General features: G+C 34.9%; 1 protein-coding gene across 2 annotated transcripts in view; it reads right to left on the bottom strand.

Moving 5' to 3' along the window:
* LOC121303549 (angiopoietin-1 receptor-like) overlaps positions 1-7,358 on the bottom strand; it is a 35,275-nt gene extending 27,917 nt beyond the window's left edge. For both annotated transcript variants that reach the window (XR_005947815.1, XM_041234316.1), the window contains exon 1: positions 7,159-7,358. Coding sequence is in view for 1 of the 2 variants with exons in the window: in XM_041234316.1 (XP_041090250.1) it covers positions 7,159-7,252 (94 nt within the window). In the remaining variant the exon portion in view is untranslated. The remainder of the gene's footprint in view (positions 1-7,158) is intronic.
* Positions 7,359-21,966: the final 14,608 nt, after the last annotated feature.

The following is a 21,966-nucleotide window of genomic DNA, read 5'->3' as shown; positions in this document are numbered from 1 at the left end:
ACATGTTTAGAGTTATCTTCTTACAGTTTTAGTCTTTCCAAAACCCTTTACCCAATGCTGGTTGATGACATAATTGACCTTAGGCAAAAGAATAGTAGATTGTAGTCACAAGGTTGTTTATTTTGCATTGTGGTCTATAATGCCATGATGCTGAGTCACACATCAATCTTTATGCTTGTAGTTTACTTTGGGCTAATTATAGCTGCTATGTTGGGACTATTATTGGATTCTTTAACAACAGCCTAGAAAAATGTCATGCATACAAAACATTTTACATTTTATATATAAACATTAATCCATACACTTTACATATCTCATGAGTTGAATTAAAATGGGCCTGTTCTTGTTGTAGTGGTGCAAATTTTCTGTAAACACCTGATAAAAAGTATTATGGACAATGCTTTATGAACAAAAGACTCCTGTAGGTTAGTGTTTGTTAACAACGTGTATTGTGTATCGTTTGGGCCCTGTAGTACCGAGGGTTAGCCTTATATTACAGGCTCACAGTTACTTTTCTACTGTACTTCAGGCATTTCCTTTCTGTTTGGTTTGGTGTTTTTAATACATGTTGCAGTTACTTTATCTCCAAGTGCAGCAGTGGCATAGTGCGCCAAGCAATAATTAATGAAAGCTTCTTTGCTAAATAAATTAAATAATTGGCATGCTGCTTTATAGAAAGCTGGGTGTGGAGTACAGTAGCTAATTGGTATTTAGAAAGAGGGGTGTAATCTGATGAAGGAAGAGGGGAAGTTGTGGGGCGTTTTGGATATCTGTATTTAATGGATACAGATGACAACTGGTTAAAAAAAGAAACAAATGTACTATATTGCTTTTGCTTTTGCTTTGTTTTTTGTTGTTTTTGTTTTTTTCAATTGGCATCTGTATCCTGGACAAACCATGTATGTGGTATATCTATCATTTACATTTTGTAACATGTATCAGTAATGGTTGCTTACAGTATTAAAATGTTTATCAGCTCAATGGGCTAGAAAATGTTTACTCCAGTCCAGTAATTGTTTTTTTTTTAAAGGAGAAAAATGTGTGTTAATTAAACAAAACATCTTTCAAATCAAATTAGTTATAATGTTTCCCCAAAGGGAAAATCTATAGCTTAACTATGTGTGCATGTCAATCAAGTTAACATCCCTGCATTATAGTACTGCAACTCAACACTTGGCTTTCCTCAAACTGGCTTTCCCAGCATCTTCCCCAAAGCCATTCAACATCAACCATTTTTAAATTTTCCCGTGCTTTTCCCATGCATTTTATACAATGCATTTACCTTAGTTTACCATGATTTGCCATATCTTTTAATGCTTTACAATACCTCTCAGAGCTTTATAATGTTTACCTATGCTTTACCATACTTTCAGTATTCTTTATTGCACTTTGTCATGCTGTATATATTTTAAAAGGATTATTTTAAAAGTTGAATCCATAGGTAGTTAAAACATGGTCACACACAATTGAATGCCCTATTGGTCCCTGTTTCAAATAAATCCAATTTTTATATATTTATATGATATACAAACAAACAAGCAAACAAACAAAAAAACTACCACATTGAAATATGGATAGGATGAATTCTGAACCATGAGCAGCCACAATGTCCAGAGCCATGACCCTCTATGCACCCTAGATCCAGTAGTGCACTGGCACTGATCTATATCATTATATAATGCTGTGATCCCCGACCATCATTAGTAATCCAAAAGACAGAAAACTCATCAAGGTACAAGGATTGAGTCCAGGTTTCAATTTGTATTATTAATACAGTATAGAAGTGACGTTTACAAATCACATTGGTGTGCAGCTGAGAATTGTAAAATTTACAATAGATTAACATGCTCCAAAACTTCTCTGTCTATATTATGTATATTATACACCAGAAACCCTTCTCATTATCTAAAAAGTACCACAAAATCATAATTTTACATTAACAATGCATGTGCCCAGGATCTGTTCTTCGTTACATGTGTTTGATGATTCACTTTGGCTTGCTACCTTCTTGTGCTTAACCTGCTAACAGGGGAACTGGTACCAACCCTAATTTAAATATGGCATGCCCCTTCTCTGTAAATATTGGAAGTTCCGCAAGTGGAGTTGATGGACTTGTATTGATGTTCAGTAAGACTGATAACTTCTTATTACAATTTACTCCCCGCAGGGAAGTAGTTGATCGACTTGCGCCCTAGGGCAAGTTCTCAAAGAAATGTTTCTAAAACCACGTTTCAAGAGACATGTTTCAAGCTATGTTTATTTCAGAAACCTGAGCTGTTTATGATAAATATATTTGAGCAACACAAGCTGTTTTATAAAATTTTGACATTCTAGAAAATACAGAACTGTCTTAATCTGAAATTTTACAAATCCATGTAACAAAGTGTGGCTTAAGCCCATTTGTTGGGTTTCTTTATTGAAATCAAGGATTTTAAGATGAAATACTGCAGGACAGTTTAAAGTGTTTAAAATGTGCCGCATCCTACTTAACACCGGTGACAGGGATGGCGCAATTCAAGGTATCACTCCCGCCTATGCTTCTCACTCTACCCAGAGATCCCCCAGTTCCCTGGACAAAATGGCTGGATTCTTTCTCCAATATCTTTTGGCTTCAGAACTGGAAGACATATTGGATGCTTGTAAGTGGGCCATTCTGCTACACTGCTTAGACATTGCCACCCTGGGACCTGAAGACACATACGAAGCAGCAGTAAATGTACCCACAGCACATTTCAATGCTAGACACAGCGCTTTAGTGAATAGGTTTTGATTTCTGCAATACACACAGCAAGAGGTGAGTGCCTCAAACAGTTTAGCAGCTAATTGTAAATTTGAGACTTTATGCAACTAAATGATTTGTGATCAATTCATTGAAAAGACACACACTCCTCAAATATGTGAGCGTTTGCTGCTCTAACCAGATTCTCTTACACTTGAAAATCACATGAAATTTAGTTATTTTTACATCACGTAACCTAGCATATTTATATCTGCTCACTAATAATTGGATAGCTACATAACCAGAGCAGATCTTTGACTATCCCATTTGTTAAAATTACTTAAGACCTTCAGCTGAGGTAGAGAATGCCTTCAACTATTTTTTTCTCGTCTCCAAATGCCCATTTGATTTTGGTAATAGATTTTCTATATATATATATATATATATATATATATATATATATATATATATATATATTATTTTTTTTATCTGTGATCAACTCTTTAGTTGATTAATTGGTCCAGCTCTAATATATATTTTTAAAAAGACTTGAATCACTAAAGCACAATTTTATTTTGCATGGAGGTAAAATCCTTGTATCCAAGTGTCCCTCGTAAAGAAACTTTAGAACTTGTCAAAAAGCACTAGATAATAGACTAGATAAATCAATACCCACAGCAGAGGTGCTGAACATGATCAACGTAGTTTTAGAAAACAGTTATTTTACATTTGTTGATAAAAATTACAAACAAAATGATGGTACCACAATAGGATCTAAATTAGAAATGCATTTTGTCAGTACATACATGGGGAAATGGGAAGAATTACTTAGAAAATCAGAAAGAGAACCTTTAGAATACATTCGGTTTGTAGATGATATTTTTGGGGTTTGGACAGATGGAGAAGAATCTCTTTTCCAGTTTCATAAAATGGCAAACGAAATACACAGTAATATTAAGGTGGACCTTCGATGGACAAGAAAAGAAATAGAATTTTTAGATACCGTAGTAAAACTTGAAGAAGGTTCAATTGAGACTGACCCCTTCTATAAACCTACTGACATGCACCAGTATTTACACATGTCCTCTGCACTTCCAATACACACTAAAAGGGCAATCCCAAAGGGGCTAGGAATAAGAATACGAAGAATATGCTCTAAAGAAAGTGACTATGTAAAACAAAGACATGTATTAAAAACAAATCTTTAAAAAAGAGGATACAAAGAAAGAATTATAGAGACAGAGTTAAGAAAAGTGGATAAACTAAAAAGAGATGATCTACTAGATTATAAAAATAGAGATAAAAAGGTCAAGAGAGTCCCATTAGTAATGACGTACTCTAAACTTTTGCCCAATATTTCGAAGATAGTTTGGAAACACTTGCGTATTCTACATAATTCAGAAAAATTGAAAAAAGTGTTTCTTAAGGCTCCAGTTGTAGCATTCAAAAGAGAAGCTAATTTAGGTGATATTCTAGTTCACAGTAAACATTAAAGAATAATTGACAAAATAGGTTCTACAAATACTTGCAATAGTACATGTACAGTTTGTAAATACATGGACAAAAGTAGAAATATAATTAAACATAAGAACACCACATATTCACTAAAAACTAATGTCTACTGTGAAAATAGCAATGTTGTTTATGGAATAGCCTGTGAAAAATGTGATGAAATAAAATATGTTGGAGAGACTGAAACAACTTTATATAAAATAATTCAGAACCACCTTTCATTAATTAGAAATAAAAAAAATGAATGAACCAATAGTACAGCACTTCACCAGTCAAGGACATGACATAAATGATGTAAAGTTTGTAGTATTAGAACAGCTAAAATTAGATAATGCGACATATAGAAGAATAAAAGAAAGTAAATGGATAAATGGACTGAACACAATTATGCCAGTGGGACTTTAATTCCTTAAAGGAATAATTCCAATAAATATATAAAAGTTAAAAATAATTAAATAAAGAAAATTAATTCAAAAGTTATGCATGCTGATACGCTGGGGAGACCATATCAAGGCTGATCCTCAGAGCCATCATTGCATGATAATATAAATATAAGTTTATATAAAATAATGTTAATTAGAATTAATATAGATTTAAAGATATAAGTAAAAGTGATGTCACATATAGAACACCATTACATCATGTAAGAATAAATCATGGATTTGAATATAAACAATAACAAGTAGTTGTCATGCCGTCAAACACCTATAAATACCTCCAATGTTTTGATTCAAACACAGGCTCCCTTGAGAAAGATATGTACAACATATCGAAACGTTGGGCAGCTGGCTCTTTGAGCTAATATATATATATATATATATATATATATATATATATATATATATATATATATATATATATATATATATATATATATATGTGTGTGTGTGTGTGTATGTTAGGTGTATGTTAGGACCCCAAACCGAAATATGCCCCCAGCTAGGTTGGGTCGACCACATCGAGCAAGGGTTCATTTACATTTTTAAAACCCCCAAATATTTCCATGTTCGGGGTGGGGTTGTCTTGCGAATGACCCAATCACGATGCAGAACATTAACTTAACCCAAACCCAATCTGAAGAAGATCGTTCGGAAACACAAGCAGTCAGCAGCAACATCACACTGTGCGTCGGTATTCTAATTAAAGCTACAGTATCACATTAGCTGTGCAGTACTCAGCAGATAACAGTTAAAGTAGTACTCTATATTTCATTCGATTTGAATGGTAAATATGTTAACATGTACTGATATATTTTGCCAGTTGTTTTAAATGAAGCAGTAAGTAAAGCAGTAACAGACTTCCTGGAAGTCAAGGCAAGCAAACTGGTAACTTTCTTTAACCTAGTGTGGTACTTGGTGTATGCTTTAAATGAAAATACATGTTTGCTTTAAGATGTTTTTCTTTAAAAACTGCACATATGAGACTTGTGTAGCTAATGGAAGTAAAAAGATATTCATGACCTCCCACTGTTTACTGCATGCAACTTTACAGATTGATACTGTAACATTTAATACAATAAAGTGATTACACTGATAAAAAAGTAACTATATTTGTATAGTGAAAACAGCCCTACGATATATTACAACACGACATTGAGTAAGAGTAATAAAAGCATTGCAATCGCATAAACCAAGCAAGAAACAACAAAGTTACAGGAAAAAGCTTCTGAGTAGATTATTTTTGTTAGTGTTATTCCATTGTTATAATTGTATCCTTCCATGAAATAATGCTTTGACTTTTTACTAAATGGGGCCCATTGTGTTTATTACATTAATTAGTCTATAAAGGTATTTAAAAGGCAAGTTTCATGGGTCTATGATTAATGGGCAATACAAAATATACTGCTTAAAGAAAACAAGAGGTAGTAACACAAATGCAGACCTGTTGAGCCAAACTATAATACAGTGGTGACATTACATTTCCTTCATTAGAAGAAAACAAATTGACGGTCTAACACTTCATATCTGTCTGGATATGTTTGAATGTATTTAATTGTGCATATATCCAATTATTATGAAATTTGTTATTAACTCTATCTAGCATACATTAATGAGATCATCAGATTCCAGAGCTATATGATGGTATCTGTCTGTCCGGTGATCCATCTGTCTGTATGTCACTCTTATATGGTGACAAAACTAATGAACTGCAGCTGAATCAAAGCTAGTCGAAAGTAAATAGCTGGTTTTGGCTTCCAGTATATATCTGGTGAATTGATTACTAAATTGTGAATACAAATTCCATTGATAATTCTTGTTCTATACCATTCTGTACCTACTGTTGATTATCGCTTTGTTTTTTAATCATATTTAGAATTGACCTACTTGTTTAGTATAATGCATCTATTGATAGATACCTAACTCAGATACCTATCATTATATATATATAATTTAGTGGGTTAAAAAATTCAGACGGAACAAAATTTTACCCCAATAAATAAATTGGACCATTGCAGAGGCCCATTAATTGAGTTTAAAGGGAAAAAAAATAAAGTTGGGGTATAACAACACTTGTAGGACAGCTTGCTCAATAAAATCCTGTTTTTGAATAGGAGACCATTATCTATTCAGGGATACCAAGATAGTTACTAAGCCACGAGTCTTAGCTGGGTAAAACTTGCAGCTTATAGCTTGTCCAGTCTAAGCCAATACTTGATAATTATTACATTACCACAGGGTTTAAGACTCCTGTACAGTCTTGTTAAAACATGATTTACCTATATTTATTCAATAATGCAATTGCTAAGATGTGAAACAGTAGAGAAAATAAAGTTTTTGAAAACAATTTATTTAGTATAACAAATATGTCCCCCAACGTATTATTTTTCTTGATGGTCCAAAAACTAGCTGATTGTATGTTTGTACCACCCTACTCAAAAACATCTCACCCCAAATGTAAAATTGCAATGAAAATAAAGAGCCACTTACCTGAAACTAACATGCAACAGTAGACAAATAACGATGCCAAATAATACATTTTTCTAGGACTCGTCCATCTAGCTTGCTGATCATTACAATCCATTGCTCATTATTTTGTTTCCAAAAGTTTCTTCAGTGGTTTATCAAGACTTGGAGAGCCTGTCTGAAAAGCCTAAAGCAGCATATCCTCACAAGTCTGAAGTGGATTAAAGCAGAGCCTCTGCTGCTGTTCAGGCACAGGGAGTCAAGAGTTCCTTTTTCCTGTTTCCTTTGTACATTAGGATGGGAAAGGCAGGGTCTGAACAATTGCTTTACTTTAATTACATTCATAGGACCTGAATGCCAGCTAAAGCCACCACATAGAATACATGCCTCATTGTAAAGCTGTATCTATTCCAAACAACCTCTGGGACCAGACACCCACTGGACAGAAGTTTGTTACTAATATCAATCACTAGTTTTCCTGTAAATGTCTGTAACGTAAATGTGCAAATATATGCATGTTATTGAGTATTAGTGCAAAGGTTGTGTCCTCAGCATGTCAGGCATGAAATATACTGTACTGGTCATGAGGTCATCGGAAAAGCTGTTTAACTGCCTAGATTGTGAATTTAAAACACATGCATTTGTATCATTCAAAACTCAGTATTAGCAAAACATTCACTTTAGGCATGAAATCGCAAAATGGAGTGGTGTACCATACTTGCAAATTGTTCATAATTTGTGGTTCATAAGTGGCAATTAATGTGTTATTTTTTCCACTTTGTATGAGGTATTTGTTGGAAATCTGGTAAAACAAAAAATGTGATTACAACCATCTGCCTTCTGATTACCATTGAACTGAAAGTAATGCCACCACTTAAGAAGAACTGTGAATTGACAAGAGCTTAAATAATAGCTCTGCACAAAGAAAACTGCAGTGAAAGGAATATTGCAGAAAAACTCTAGGGATGCATTTGCAAAATACATTGTAGTGTTATGGGTAACTTAACAATTCCCAATATGGAAAAAATCTATGTTTCATATAAGATTTTGAATGACTATTATAAAATATGTGTTTCATTTAAGGCTTATATTGGCCTTATATGTGTATTGTCAAGGATTTGTAAGAACACGTGTGGTAAACATCTACATATAAGATACTTATGATACTATGACTGCCCATTTAACTGAATTAAGATATTTTTAAATGTCTTTGTTTTACTGTAAAATTTGAATACATAAACAGTTAATATATTAATTGTATATTTGCATAATTATCTCTATTTCCTTACCTCTCCTTTTCATTAGAAGCTGACACATTTTTATTTATATTTTTTAATGCTGAAGCATTTACAAAATATCGCAAAGCAGAAATGCCTAGAAAGTAGGATTTAGATCACGTTAGATTAACGCATGTATGAAATAAAAATAATAAGACAGATTTGGTAGCCAAATCATTTACCCGCCATCTGTGAGATTTACAACATACCAAAAAATTATAATAATTTTATTGGAGTAACTACGTGTCAAACATGTATAGCTGGCCAATTATAATAGTGATACAAAATGTTGTTTTAAATATCAATATGAATATTTAAAATGTAACTTTTAAAAACATATCAAATAATATCTGTGAAAAAAAACTGTGAATTATATAAGGTAAAAAGGTGAAATTCCATCACAGTCTACAGAGGATTGGATTCTCCTATCAGAAAAAAAAAAAAAAGGTATGTCACAGAACACCCCACCACCTGGATGTATGTATGTATTTATTTATTTATTTTTTTTTTATTTAGTAGTTGCCAATTGATATTTACCAATTTTTTCTCCTAACTTGAATTCGCCAATTGTATTATTTTAGGCACTGCTCACCACTACCACCCCCGCGCTAACTCAGGAGCAGCAAAGACGAACACGGGCTGTCTTCAGAAACGTGTGCTGTCAGCCAACCGCTTCTTTTCACTCTGCAGGCCAGTCATGTAGCCAACCCAGAGCTACAGCATTGGAGAATAACACAGCTCTGGGCAGCTTACAGGCACGCCTGCAGGTGCCCAGCCAGTCTATAGGGGTCGCTGGTGCATGGTGAGCTGAGGACACTCTGGCCTATCTAAGCCCTCCCTACCTGGGCGAAGCTCGGCCAATTGTACACCGCCCCTTGGGAGCCTGGACTCAGACTGGTGACCTCCAGGCTATAGGGTGCATCCTGTGCTCCACACGGAGCTTCTTTACCGGATGCACCACTCGGGAGCTCCTCCTGGATGTATTTCTACCTGTACAAAAACAAAGGTGTTTTATATATCGAGCATCAAAAGAAACGTATCACTATTATATTACACTATTGACAAAATGTTTTTGGTTTCTTTTTAATCACTCGATCATTCATCCTTGACGATGACACGCTTGAGTGACGATGACTGATGCATATGCACTTAATCACCTAATTCGTGAGACAGTTGATTGGACACTGGATATGGAGTGATTTCAGCTGTTAAACTGCAAGTTTGAATAAAAGCAATAAAGAAAATCACAGAAAAAAACAAACAAAAAAAACAATATGCCACGTCTGTCAAGAGAGCAGCGCCTTCGTGCAATTGACATGTTTGAGGCTGGATTAGGGCAGCGTACTGGGACAGGTCAGAAACAGGGAGATCAAGTGTTATAACACCTGCCCAAGATCGACAGATCATTTTGCAGCCTCTTTGTGATGTCAATTGTTAATCAGCACAATAAAAAGTCACTGCACCTGCTCTAAAACAGTTTGTCATTTTTTGATCACATCTAGTAAATTGTATCCAAATAGAAGTGATAAGTTTTAGATTTAAAGCTAACATTGCATTTATATTTTAAAAATGTAAAGACCAAAATAAGTTTAGTTTACCAACCCATCTCAGTTACATATGTGAGCAGGAGGATGATGGGAAATGAAGTTCTGAGAGGTCCATGTGGTACGTTTAAAGCCATCTTGAGGCAGGTAATGCAATTTAAAAGTTTAAAAAAATAGTCAATATATAATATATATATATATATATATATATATATATATATATATATATATATATATATATATATATATATATATATATACAACAATACACACACTTTACGTATCAAATAATATCTGTGAATTATAACTATGAAATATATGAGGGACAAAGGTAAAACTACATCACAGTCTACAGAGGATTTAGCCTACAATTCACACACAGCAACATAATTTGTGCACAATATTCTTCTGAATCTATTCCCTATAGATATTTTGCAGAAAAATAACTTGAGAGAGAGGAGCAAAGAAACTATGGAGCACAGCCACAGACCTGCATTAGATGCAACACAGATTGATACCATCTACAGTAATAATTAGTTAATTAATCATTTTTTTTAATATATTGATAAATTCAATTTTAGTCCGCTAGTTAGCATACATTCGTCCTCTCTTTTAATATTTGGTTGCAATATTGTACTAGTGGTATTGATATTTATTGACAATATATTTTGTACAATGTTACCTATTTCGGAATTGTATTTTCAAAGGCATGGACAAAAAATAAAAACATTGATTTCTACAAATATTTATGTAATATTTGGTGTATTTTTGTTATTGTTTTAATTGTGATATGTTTCAATTTTAAGGAGACACTTTGAAGAAGTGGCCTAGTAATACTCTATAGGCTGCTATTGGTTCAGCAATCAATTGCAGGTTGGCTGAACTGCAATAAAAGTAAAGAAACTTTACATTGGCTCAAAAAAGTGAGGGAGATGTGAGCACAGAATGAGTATGTGATAGTGTAGCCATGATTTAATAGGAATACAAATACTCAAATGTTTTAAGTTCTTACAGTTTATAGTTCATATTCGTGTTTTGCAATCTACGTAGGCAGTCAGGAGTTTGTGTATTCATAATGAAGTATTTCATAAATAATTTCAATCTGTTTTTGCAACAAAAAAAACAAAACAAGTATGTGTTTACAAATATACGGTAAAATGTACACCACTGTTTAACTTGACTATTTTGTATAAGCTTTTCCAACATGATTCTGTAACGTCAACTTTGTCAAGTTAGGCTGCTTGTTTTTCTTCTTGAAGATTTTTCTTTTCTTTTCTTTTCTTTTTCAACCAGTATTGGAAGAGAGGACCTTTAGGGTTTTCTAACATGCAGTATCATCTCTGAGCTCATATTTACAGTTACAGCCAAAAGTATGCATACCCTTGGCAATTATGAGAATATTTTAATTGTTGCAAATCTGATAAAAAAATTACTTAAAAACACTTAACTACTTTGAAATAAAAGCAACGTCCAGTGCAATATTTACCTGTAAGATCGCAAGAAATATGCTTTTTAGAAATATGCTGACAAAGGAATATAATGATAACAATAAGACACATGCTATATGAACATTGTGGTTAAGACAATATCAAAAAATATCAGTTGCACTGCCATATTTGAAAATAGCCAGTCCTAAGGCTGACAGCACCTAAATATATATATAAGAAGGAGGCAGAAATTGACTCACGGAACTCCTGACTCCTGTATTCTGTACTAGACTATTAACTATAGACTGGTAGAGTTTATATGTTGTTGCAATTTTGTATACCATGCCCACAATGTTTATACTGATAGTTGGTAAGAAAGTGGCCATGAACCTAATACCATGCATGATTGTATAATTTGGGGGTCTATGTTTGGTTTATTGCTGTATTTACTATTATCATATTTTTAATTGTACTTGCTTTTGTTACATATCATCTTGAGACAGAGATCCATTTAAATGGAACTGGGTTCTGGTCTGGTGACTGACATGTCCATTTAAGTATATGCTACATTTTCTGTTCAGTCTTGGATCATTCCCTGCTGGAATATAAACCTTCCACCAATGTGTTTCCTGACAATGCTGTCAGTTTATTTAGCTAAGATTATCTGATAAAGATTGTACTCTATTATATATATTTTACAGCCATACTCATGAGCACAAAATATAGAGTATTCTATTATAACAAATGTACTGTATGGCTAGGAAAGTAAGTTCAGACCTAAATAAACACCTCAACTTGGGCAATTACTTTCTATATCAAGCTCTGCATCTGCTTAGCAAGGTGGTGTAATTTAGACCAGTGCTTCCAGTCATGCTGCTTTTGGATTTATATTCCAAAACGAGAACTAGTAAATACAATACCTCAAGTCCGTAGAGTTGAATACAAAAACCTTTTTCAACATTAGAACACCTGTTGGAATGTAAGCTACTTGCTTCAGTGTCACATAGTCCTCTGCGTGTCTGTTATGTTTGTAAACCGCATTCCCATTATGTAGGATGAAAAGTATTTTCACTGATGTTGCAGATAAAACCAACTTGAAATCACAAATAAACCAATAGAAAATGCTTAATGTAATCACTGACTAATGAAAAAAACATTTCTAGTTCTTACACTGTATATATACACACACACACATTGTATACACTGTATACACTCAATACCAGGGGGTATGCACCATATCAAGTGCTGACAGACATAAAAAAAAAGAAACATCTTAGCCATGGGCAAACAGAATGTAAGTTATATACAATTACGTGTGTGTCAGACGTATTCACTGCCACGGACATGCGTGCCTGTGTATGGACAAGTTCCAGACCCCTGTTCAATACTCTTGATGAAAACGTCACACTACGCCATACACTGTATTTCTTTTGGTGCTTCAGTTAACATACAAAAGTACTATACTTCACATTTTAAGTTATTCCATCAAGTGTGGCCTGCCCTAGCTGAACAGTTTGAAAAATGCAATGATTACAGACACATAAGCAAAACCCTTGCCATACCACAACATAACCACAATGAAAACAGTGCCTGTGGAACAAATACTGCACACTGACATAGCAAATAATATTAATTTCTAATACTACTGTACACAGCCATTGCATTCTATAATGTACTACAAAGCCATTCAATTTGTTTAGTAAAACATGTAGTAAAACATTCTAAGAGTCTCAATTGTGTTCTAACAAGAAGCAATAATACTGATAAAACCAGAAAAGAAAGTCTAAAGCCATTCTAAAGATGTATAACCACTCCATCTTTCAATGCAGCATTTCCACTGGGACAACATATGGCAGTGGTGTGGGGGTCTGCCCAGTGATGTAATTGCTCTTGATAGAGAAGTAGAGACAGGAAATTTCACAGTACCAGGGAGTGAGTGCTTTTTCACTCCTCCAGTGAAAGTAAAGGTTAGTCCCATATTGTGGATTCTAAGGATCTGTTACAGCACACATGTGCTGGTGGCACACTGCCAATATGTACAGTATGCAGTGTAGAAGTGGAAATGTGCCATGTAATAGCTGCCTTGGGATTTATCACTGGTAAGTGATGCAATCCAGGGCAAAGAAACAATATAATTATTGACTTTCCATATGAGAAAACCCTAAAACCTCAATTATCTAGCTTGATCATATTTCCTTGTAAAAAGAAAAAAAGCTGATTGTATTTTTTTGATGATGTTTACAGTCAGAACCTATAGTATTGGCTGTTGCTAGTGGACTAGGTACATCCAAATGACAAAGATCTATAAGATACTTATTCTGATGACAAGACATGTCAACAAATGTAATATTTACCATGGAAATTGTATTGCCAGATTCTTATTTTTTCTATGTGTATCAGATTGTGTTGAAATAGACATGTTCATACTATTAACACCCAGATAGATCCATTTTAAAGTAACTTGGATTGCCAAATATCTTCCATATTATTTATCACGTTCTTCTTCAAAGTCACTTTACTTCACAAATTATGTAATAAGTTTCACAAACTTCACTGTCCCTCAGATGAGATCCTGTATAAAATAGCAACTTTGCATGCTGACTTCCTGTACTGAACCACTTTAAAAGACTTTCCTATCAGAATTGTGATCAAACATGTTAAAACTCAGCAGGGCAGAAACAGCAGCAGTGAATAATGCAGGAAACACATTGTACTTGAAATGATTGTATTCCTCTCTGAAAATATGCCTTTACCTTGCACTGCTTATATAGTACCTTGCTTTAAAATAGGCCACACTTGGTAAATGTGCAAAGGCCGTTATTTTTATAGATAAATACATTATTTAATGGTTTAAAATCAAGAATAATTAAACTGTTGCTCCCTGCTACTACAATAATTTGTTTCTGATCAGGTTTAGATTTGTATTCCGAAGTATTTGCACTTTCTTAAAAATGGGACTCATATTGGGATATTAAATAGATAAGCAAAAAGTGTCATCATAATGTAATCCCCTGCATAAAGTTATACTATATTTGAGTACCACAGACTAAAATCGATTTTACTTGCGCACTTCACCCTCATCATCATCATCAGCAGAATCTTCCTGGAGAATTTAGCCAAGGCATCAGAGTCATTAGCAATTATTTCTTCTTCAAGTACTGTAGGATACTTAATTCAATCAATGCTCAGTGGCTGGTGGTTTTGTGTTCCGTTCACAGGATGTCAAACCCAATAGCACAAAACCCCCTACAGCTTGCTCATCTGTTAGTTTATGGTGTATGAACAGGTTAACCCCAGACAAGATTAAAACCTGTGACCTGGTGACCCAACAGCATGTGTTCCACTAGCTGATCCACCAGCTCACTTTTAGAATGAAATAAACCAGAGGTTCACCACATTTTAACCTCTTCAGCTCCACTACTGATATGCCATACTTGTGGCCCTAACTAGCTAAGAGGACACCGAGGTTGTGTCCTCTTGTTTTTTTGCTCATTTTGTTTTCTGATGCTCATGTAAAAGTTCTACAAAAGACTTTTCTGTTGGTTTGTCATGTAACATAGATGTGGAAGTTGAATAGTAAATATCAAGCAGTCGTATAAATACTGGCAGCTATAACTTGAAAGCTAAGTTTGACGTTGGCAGAATGTCAGCTCTAGTAACAAAGCTGGTCATACAACCTCAACGTTTTCCAATTAAAGGTTCTTACACTTTACAGTAACGACAAACTCAACTTGTTATAACCCTGTTTTTGAAGAACAAGAAATACAAGCTAAAGTAAGTTCTTAATACAGACTATGTGTGTATTATATAGAGAAACACACAGTAACTGGGTACCTGTCAGGCAGCATAATGAACTAACAGTAGTGACTCTTTAAGAGATGCAACTTTCAATATCTCTATTCTATTAATGAAGATGGTTTGAATACATAGTGTAGTATTCATGAAGCATTGTCATGCTGATAAATGCTTGGACTACAATGGACTACAACTCATTTGGTTGCTGGAAGCCAAAGTATAAAACAGTATATTTATTGTTTAAAAATCAGTGAAACTTATTTAAAAGGAAACGATATTGAGCACAGGTTGATCAGTGGAAAGTACAGTTGCCAGGAAAAAAAACATTTTTAGGAAGAGCCTGATTCCTAAATGAGCAAACGGAAGGTAATATTGTTTTTATATACAGCACTAGGAAAGTTCTAACAAAGCTCAAATGTTGCTATTTCTAATGTCATGTAAGTAACTTGTTTTAAACACTTAAAATGTTGTTTGGGAGTCATAGAGGCTGACATCATATGAAATATCTTCATTGGACAACTGAAATCACCCATAGTGAGGAGGTAAAATCAGTTGGACAAAAAAATCAGTCCTAACATTATTTTGGACTGCTGTTTTGCTTTTTTATAGCTTCATATGATCACTTTTTTTTTTTGTTATTGTTCACTACCGGTTCAAAACATGAAATGGCATAGCAGCAACTTTTAAGTGCCTGGATTCACAAGCATGCAGTGCCATGAAGTGTAACTTCAGCATATCATATATTCTTTAATATGTGTTTCTGATCTACATTTTGTGTTTTGCAGTAATCTCAGGGGAGTGAAAGGAATGCAGATGTCATGCCTCTAGTTGGTCAAAAGCCCAATAAGTTTTTTTTTTTTTGGAAAGCCCCATATATTGCCTTTGGACAACTTGATGAGATTCTGGGGGTTCTTTCCAGCTGGGACCCAGATCTTATCCTGTACCCTTGGGCATGAGGGAGGGGCTCTTCCCTTGGCTGACGGAACTGAGAAAGACTGTACTCGGCTACTCACTGTTCTGATAATGCTCAGCGGAAATCAATAGCATTAAAACAATAGTGTTATCAGACAGCAAAGTTCCTGTCTCCATTTAACCCTTTCAGCTCTCTATGTTTGGATGGTGCATGGATGTTTTTATTACAGTCACCCATTCATCCTGCTAGTGTCCTTTTGTTTTTAGATGATTTGGAAATCTACCAATGTGCATAGGTTTAAGATGATATTCAAGTAAGTAATATCCTGCCATTCAGTAATTTTGTCTACTAGGACCAATTCTTATGATATATGAATTGCAGCAACCTTTTTGTGTTTAATCGTAAGCTATCGTTTTGCTAGCTTAGATGCCTGTCTCATTCTCTTACTGATTTTGTGTTTCAGGATTGCTTTCTTAAAAAAAAAAAAAACCCTATTACATAGCCTATTTTTAAATCAGTACAATACTACAAAATTCTAACTTCTGGTTGAAATAAAAAATTATAGTCCACCTGAATCGGGAACCCCTTGAACTGTTTGGAGTCCTAAGCTTTTGCTTAGTCTGCTTATGCCCAGCGCTACCCCTCTTTGTCATCCTCTGCTTTAGTCACTCTTGTTCCACTATCATTTATGGCTCCTTTTTGCCCTTTTCTATCTTCAATATTTTCAGTGTTTTCCTGAGTTCCACTCTTATGCTCTCTTTTTCTTTCCTAATGTTTCCTCGCATGTTTTTTCCATGTCTTCTTTGTTTATTGCCAAGTTTGTTCGAGTGTTGATTTCTCTGTCTCTTGTTTCAGGAATTCATATTTATTGGAAAATGCCATCTGAAAGCTGGCTTTCATTTTGGTATCAGCACCGCATTATATCTGACAGTTCTGTTTTTGTTGGTATGAAACTTTTTTAAGTTTCAATCTGAATTTAACCATAAGTAGGTGGTGGTCTGAGCTTGCCTCAGCATCTCTTTTCACTCTGACATCTAATAGTGATCTTCTAAACTTCTGGCTGATACAGATGTGATCTAATTTAGCATAACTGAGGCAGAAGTGTTAAAGGGACTAGGAGCTCTTAAAATAAACAAATCCCCTGGGCCGGATGAGATCCTCCCAGTAGTACTCAAAGAAATGAAAGAAGTAATTTACAAACTGCTAACCAAGATCATGCAGCAGTCTCTTGACACAGGGGTGGTACCGACAGACTGGAGAATTGCAAACGTAATACCGATCCACAAAAAGGGAAACAAAACTGAACCAGGTAACTACAGACCAGTAAGCCTGACTTCTATTATACGCAAACTTATGGAAACTATAATAAGATCCAAAATGGAAAATTACCTATATGGTAACAGGGTCCTGGGAGACAGTCAACATGGTTTTAGGAAAGGGAGATCGTGTCAAACTAACTTGCTTGATTTTTTGAGGATGCAACATCGATAATGGATAATTGCAAAGCATATGACATGGTTTATTTAGATTTCCAGAAAGCTTTTGACAAAGTCCGCACAAAAGATTAATTCTCAAACTGAACGCAGTTGGGATTCAAGGAAACACATGTACATGGATTACATATAACATGTAGAAAACAGAAAGTACTGATTAGAGGAAAAACCTTAGAATGGAGTGTGGTAACCAGTGGTGTACCACAGGGATCAGTATTAGGTCCTCTGCTATTCCTAATCTACATTAATGATTTAGATTCTGGTATAGTAAGCAAGCTTGTTAAATTTGCAGACGACACAAAAGTAGGAGGAGTGGCAAACACTGTTGCAGCAGCAAAGGTCATTCAAAATGATCTAGATAAGATTCAGAACTGGGCAGACACATGGCAAATGACATTTAATAGAGAAAAGTAGTAATGTACTGCATGCAGGAAATAAAAATGTACATTATAAATATCATATGGGAGATACTGAAATTGGAGAAGGAATCTATGAAAAAGACCTAGGAGTTTTTGTTGACTCAGAAATGTCTTCATCTAGACAATGTGGGGAAGCTATAAAAAAAGGCTAACAAGATGTTCGGATACATTGTGAAAAGTGTTGAATTTAAATCAAGGGAAGTAATGTTAAAACTGTACAATGCACTAGTAAGACCTCATCTTGAATATTGTGTTCAGTTCTGGTCACCTCGCTATAAAAAAAGATATTGCTGCTCTAGAAAGAGTGCAAAGAAGAGCGACCAGAATTATTCCGGGCTTAAAATGCATGTCATATGCAGACAGGCTAAAAGAATTGAATCTGTTCAGTCTTGAACAAAGAAGACTACGTGGTGACCTAATTCAAGCATTCAAAATTCTAAAAGGTATTGACAGTGTTGACCCAAGAGACTTTTTCAGCCTGAAAAAGGAAACAAGGACCAGGGGTCACAAATGGAGATTAGACAAAGGGGCATTCAGAACAGAAAATAGGAGGCACTTTTTTACACAGAGAATTGTGAGGTCTGGAATCAACTCCCCAGTAATGTTGTTGAAGCTGACACACTGGGATCCTTCAAGAAGCTGCTTGATGAGATTTTGGGATCAATAAGCTACTAACAACCAAACGAGCAAGATGGGCCGAATGGCCTCCTCTCGTTTGTAAACTTTCTTATGTTCTTATGTTCTAATGGAATTTGTGTACTATGGTCACATGATGTCCACATAGTCTTGTGTACCATTTTGTGGGGGAAGACACTTCTGCCGATGACATAGTTATTAAAAGCATATAGGCAGAGATACCAACTTCTGAAAGGAGAAAATAGTAGCATTGTGCTGTGTGTAACGAGGCAGAATTATTTTTTAAGGCTAGTGGCTGCTAGCCCCTAGAAATTAAAATGTTCTTTGGCTCTGGCGAGCAGATGACCTCATTTTTGCTGTTCAGTCTATAATACTGGTAATTGTAAACACTAAGGATTTTGAAATTAAAAAAAAAGAAAAGAAAAAAAATACTTCAACACTGATTTTAAAAATTGGAATTCCATTTATTCTGGATTTAAATATTAGTGATGTTTTAGGATCTCATAAGTGCTATCAAACCTTTTCTGAAATATTCAACCTCACAACTAAATAAAAATAACTATCAAAATAACAACACCCCAAGAAAGATTTAACACAATGTGTTTTACTTACATTTTACTACTCTGCAACAAAACACAAAATGCTGTGTAGTATCCATTAATCAATCAATTAATTAATTAATTAATTAATTAATTAATTAAAGAGTTAAAACTCAAAACACATTTGCAATGGCGAGTGTCAGATTTTGCTTATGGTGTTTCTTAGTACCTGTGTGAGTGATAGTCATGACACACACCATGCTTCAGAGGTGTCTGTCAGTCAATTTTAGATGGAGGAGAGTGACATTTTCTTTTGTTCGATTTGTGAATCCTATTTTAATAACTGATAGGCTGGGATTTTGTCATAGAAATTTGTAATAAAAATCACAGAGCAGTCACAGTAAATTTGTTCAAAATCACGGAGGATGGGGAAATGGTGTTTGATGTCACTGGGATGAACTTTTTTTTTTTTTAAATACAATATACAGTACCTACTTAAGTGATAGAGCCAGTCGATGCAGGCTCTACTGTGTGGATGATGACCACGGCTGGAGTTATGCGTCCCGAGCCATAGATGAGGTACAGCATGCATCGAGCGGGCGCTATCATTATTAGAAAACGATTTTTTTATTTTCTTTAAAAAAAAAACTTTAAAACCTATATTTACCTTGAACTTCTGGTATTTCACTGGGTAATCTTCCACTGAGGAAAATAGCCCCTAATATAATTAGAATAGAAAAATGACATACACATACAGAAAACAGGTTATTATTATTATTTGGCTAACATATTTATTTATTAGGGTCTTACTCTTTCTTATTACAATCTATCTGGACATTGCCAGATAAATTAACTGTACAATTGTTGAATAGTCCATGTAGTATAAAGTCGGACTAGAAACTTGTTGGAGATGGGAAGTCATTCAATCTGGCAGGGAGTGGATTGGCTGGTGCGGAAAGAACTGAAACAGGGCTGGCAGTTTGACTGGCTGGTTTTGAGACAGAGTGTTGTTTGGAGCCAACTGATGACAAAATTGTGTCAGTGATTTTGCATCATTAGAAAGCATTAGACCTATTTCTTCTGTGTGTGGGACTTTGTGGCAAAGTGGTGAATACGTGGAGGTGAGTGCAATGCAGAGCGGATAAATCACACAGGCAAATGATTCACAGGTGCAAGGGTGTTTATTAATAATTATAATGTCCAGAGCCTTATGGCAAAACCTGCAAACAATAACAATGAGGGAAGTGGTACAATGGCGTGTATCACTCCTGTTTGTAAAAACCCACGGGTTTGACCTGCAACGACAAATCCCATCTTTTCTCGCTCACACAAAACACAAACCCAGACACAGTTCCTACAGTACGTGAATTTAGTGCTAGTGGTGCAAAGACAGTTCCTGTAATGGAAAAGGTGACCTGTGATATCCGGGTTTACGCTGGCCTGTGGCTGCAGCTCCGGATCGTGTTTAGCATTCTTTAGTGAGAAGACAAACAACACAAGACGCACAGTGTTAGTACACAGACTGACAACACTCACGTCTTTCGGTCTCAATAATACAGGCTCCTTCTAGGTCATTTCGTATTACCATATGCAAAGGAACAGATCACTGAACCTATGTCCCCCTATTTATACCCTCGCCCATGACCCTTAAGTTAACGAGCGCATCTGCTCCTCCAATCCTCGGATGCCACGCCGTCTACCGTCCGGGTTAGTGAGCTTGGGTGCCGTAGCTCCGTCCCCTTCCTAAATGGCCGACTTCCACCTACCCTATGGAATAAATTGTCTTGCCATTTGCTTAAGGGTACTCTGTTCCTTCTTTCTAGTGCCCTCACAGGTCGGGAAGGAGATCTAACACCAAGCGTCATTTGATCTCTCACAGACTTGTAGGACCTGTCTCTGTTAAATCAAAGGTTATGACAGCTCCAGATATATTTTATAAAGATTAAAGCGCTAACATAATTTTGATTTAATCAAAGCCAGGTCTAGTTATTCTAGCAGTGATAGATATAACATTTCTATCCATTAACCTCAACACTGAAGTTAAACTCTGAGCCTTTTAGTTTGACATTTTTATGCCTGTTTTTTTTTTTTTTTTATATATATATATAGAGATCACACCTTTATATGTCAGAGCTTTTTAAACTTGCCTATTTTTCACACATTTTGGTCAAATTAAGTAATACAAAAAGACATGAGTTCATTAGCTATAAACATTTAGACTGAATAAAAAATGTTTCAATGCAGTGGTTATGCAGGATATTTTGTTGACATGGATTGTCCATACATTCAATACACTTTGTGAAATTTTGTTACACTTTTAGTGAAATGCACCTATAAATATAAAGTTACCAAGCACATGAGGAGTTTTAGGCATGTGTAAATTGTAAAGCACTATTAGGTTGCATGTATGTACAGTACTGCACAATTCATTCTTCCTGAATAAAAATCTAATATCACATTATTTTAACAAATGATCCAGGCAAAGGGGTGAGGTATCAGACTAGGAGTTCAACAATCAAATCTGCACACAGTAATTTATCATGTAAACTACACACATACATCATGTTTCTAAACATCTGCTGAACATATGATTTTTCAGTCCAGACTTTTTAAAATATTTTTTTCGTGTTTTCAGCAGGACTAAATCTATTTGATTTTCATAATGTACTGCATGGACTGTTTCATTACTGAGTTTTAAACCAGAAATTATATTTTTGTAACTCCCAATAGGAAAATATATTCAGTAAAAAGCAAAGCAAAACAGAACCATATCCACTGCTGGGCATAGA

Source organism: Polyodon spathula, chromosome 2 (genome assembly GCF_017654505.1).
Source record: "Polyodon spathula isolate WHYD16114869_AA chromosome 2, ASM1765450v1, whole genome shotgun sequence".
NCBI classification, from domain to species: Eukaryota; Metazoa; Chordata; class Actinopteri; order Acipenseriformes; family Polyodontidae; genus Polyodon; species Polyodon spathula.
Note: the sequence above shows the minus strand (reverse complement) of the source record. Positions and strands in the feature narration are given on the sequence as shown.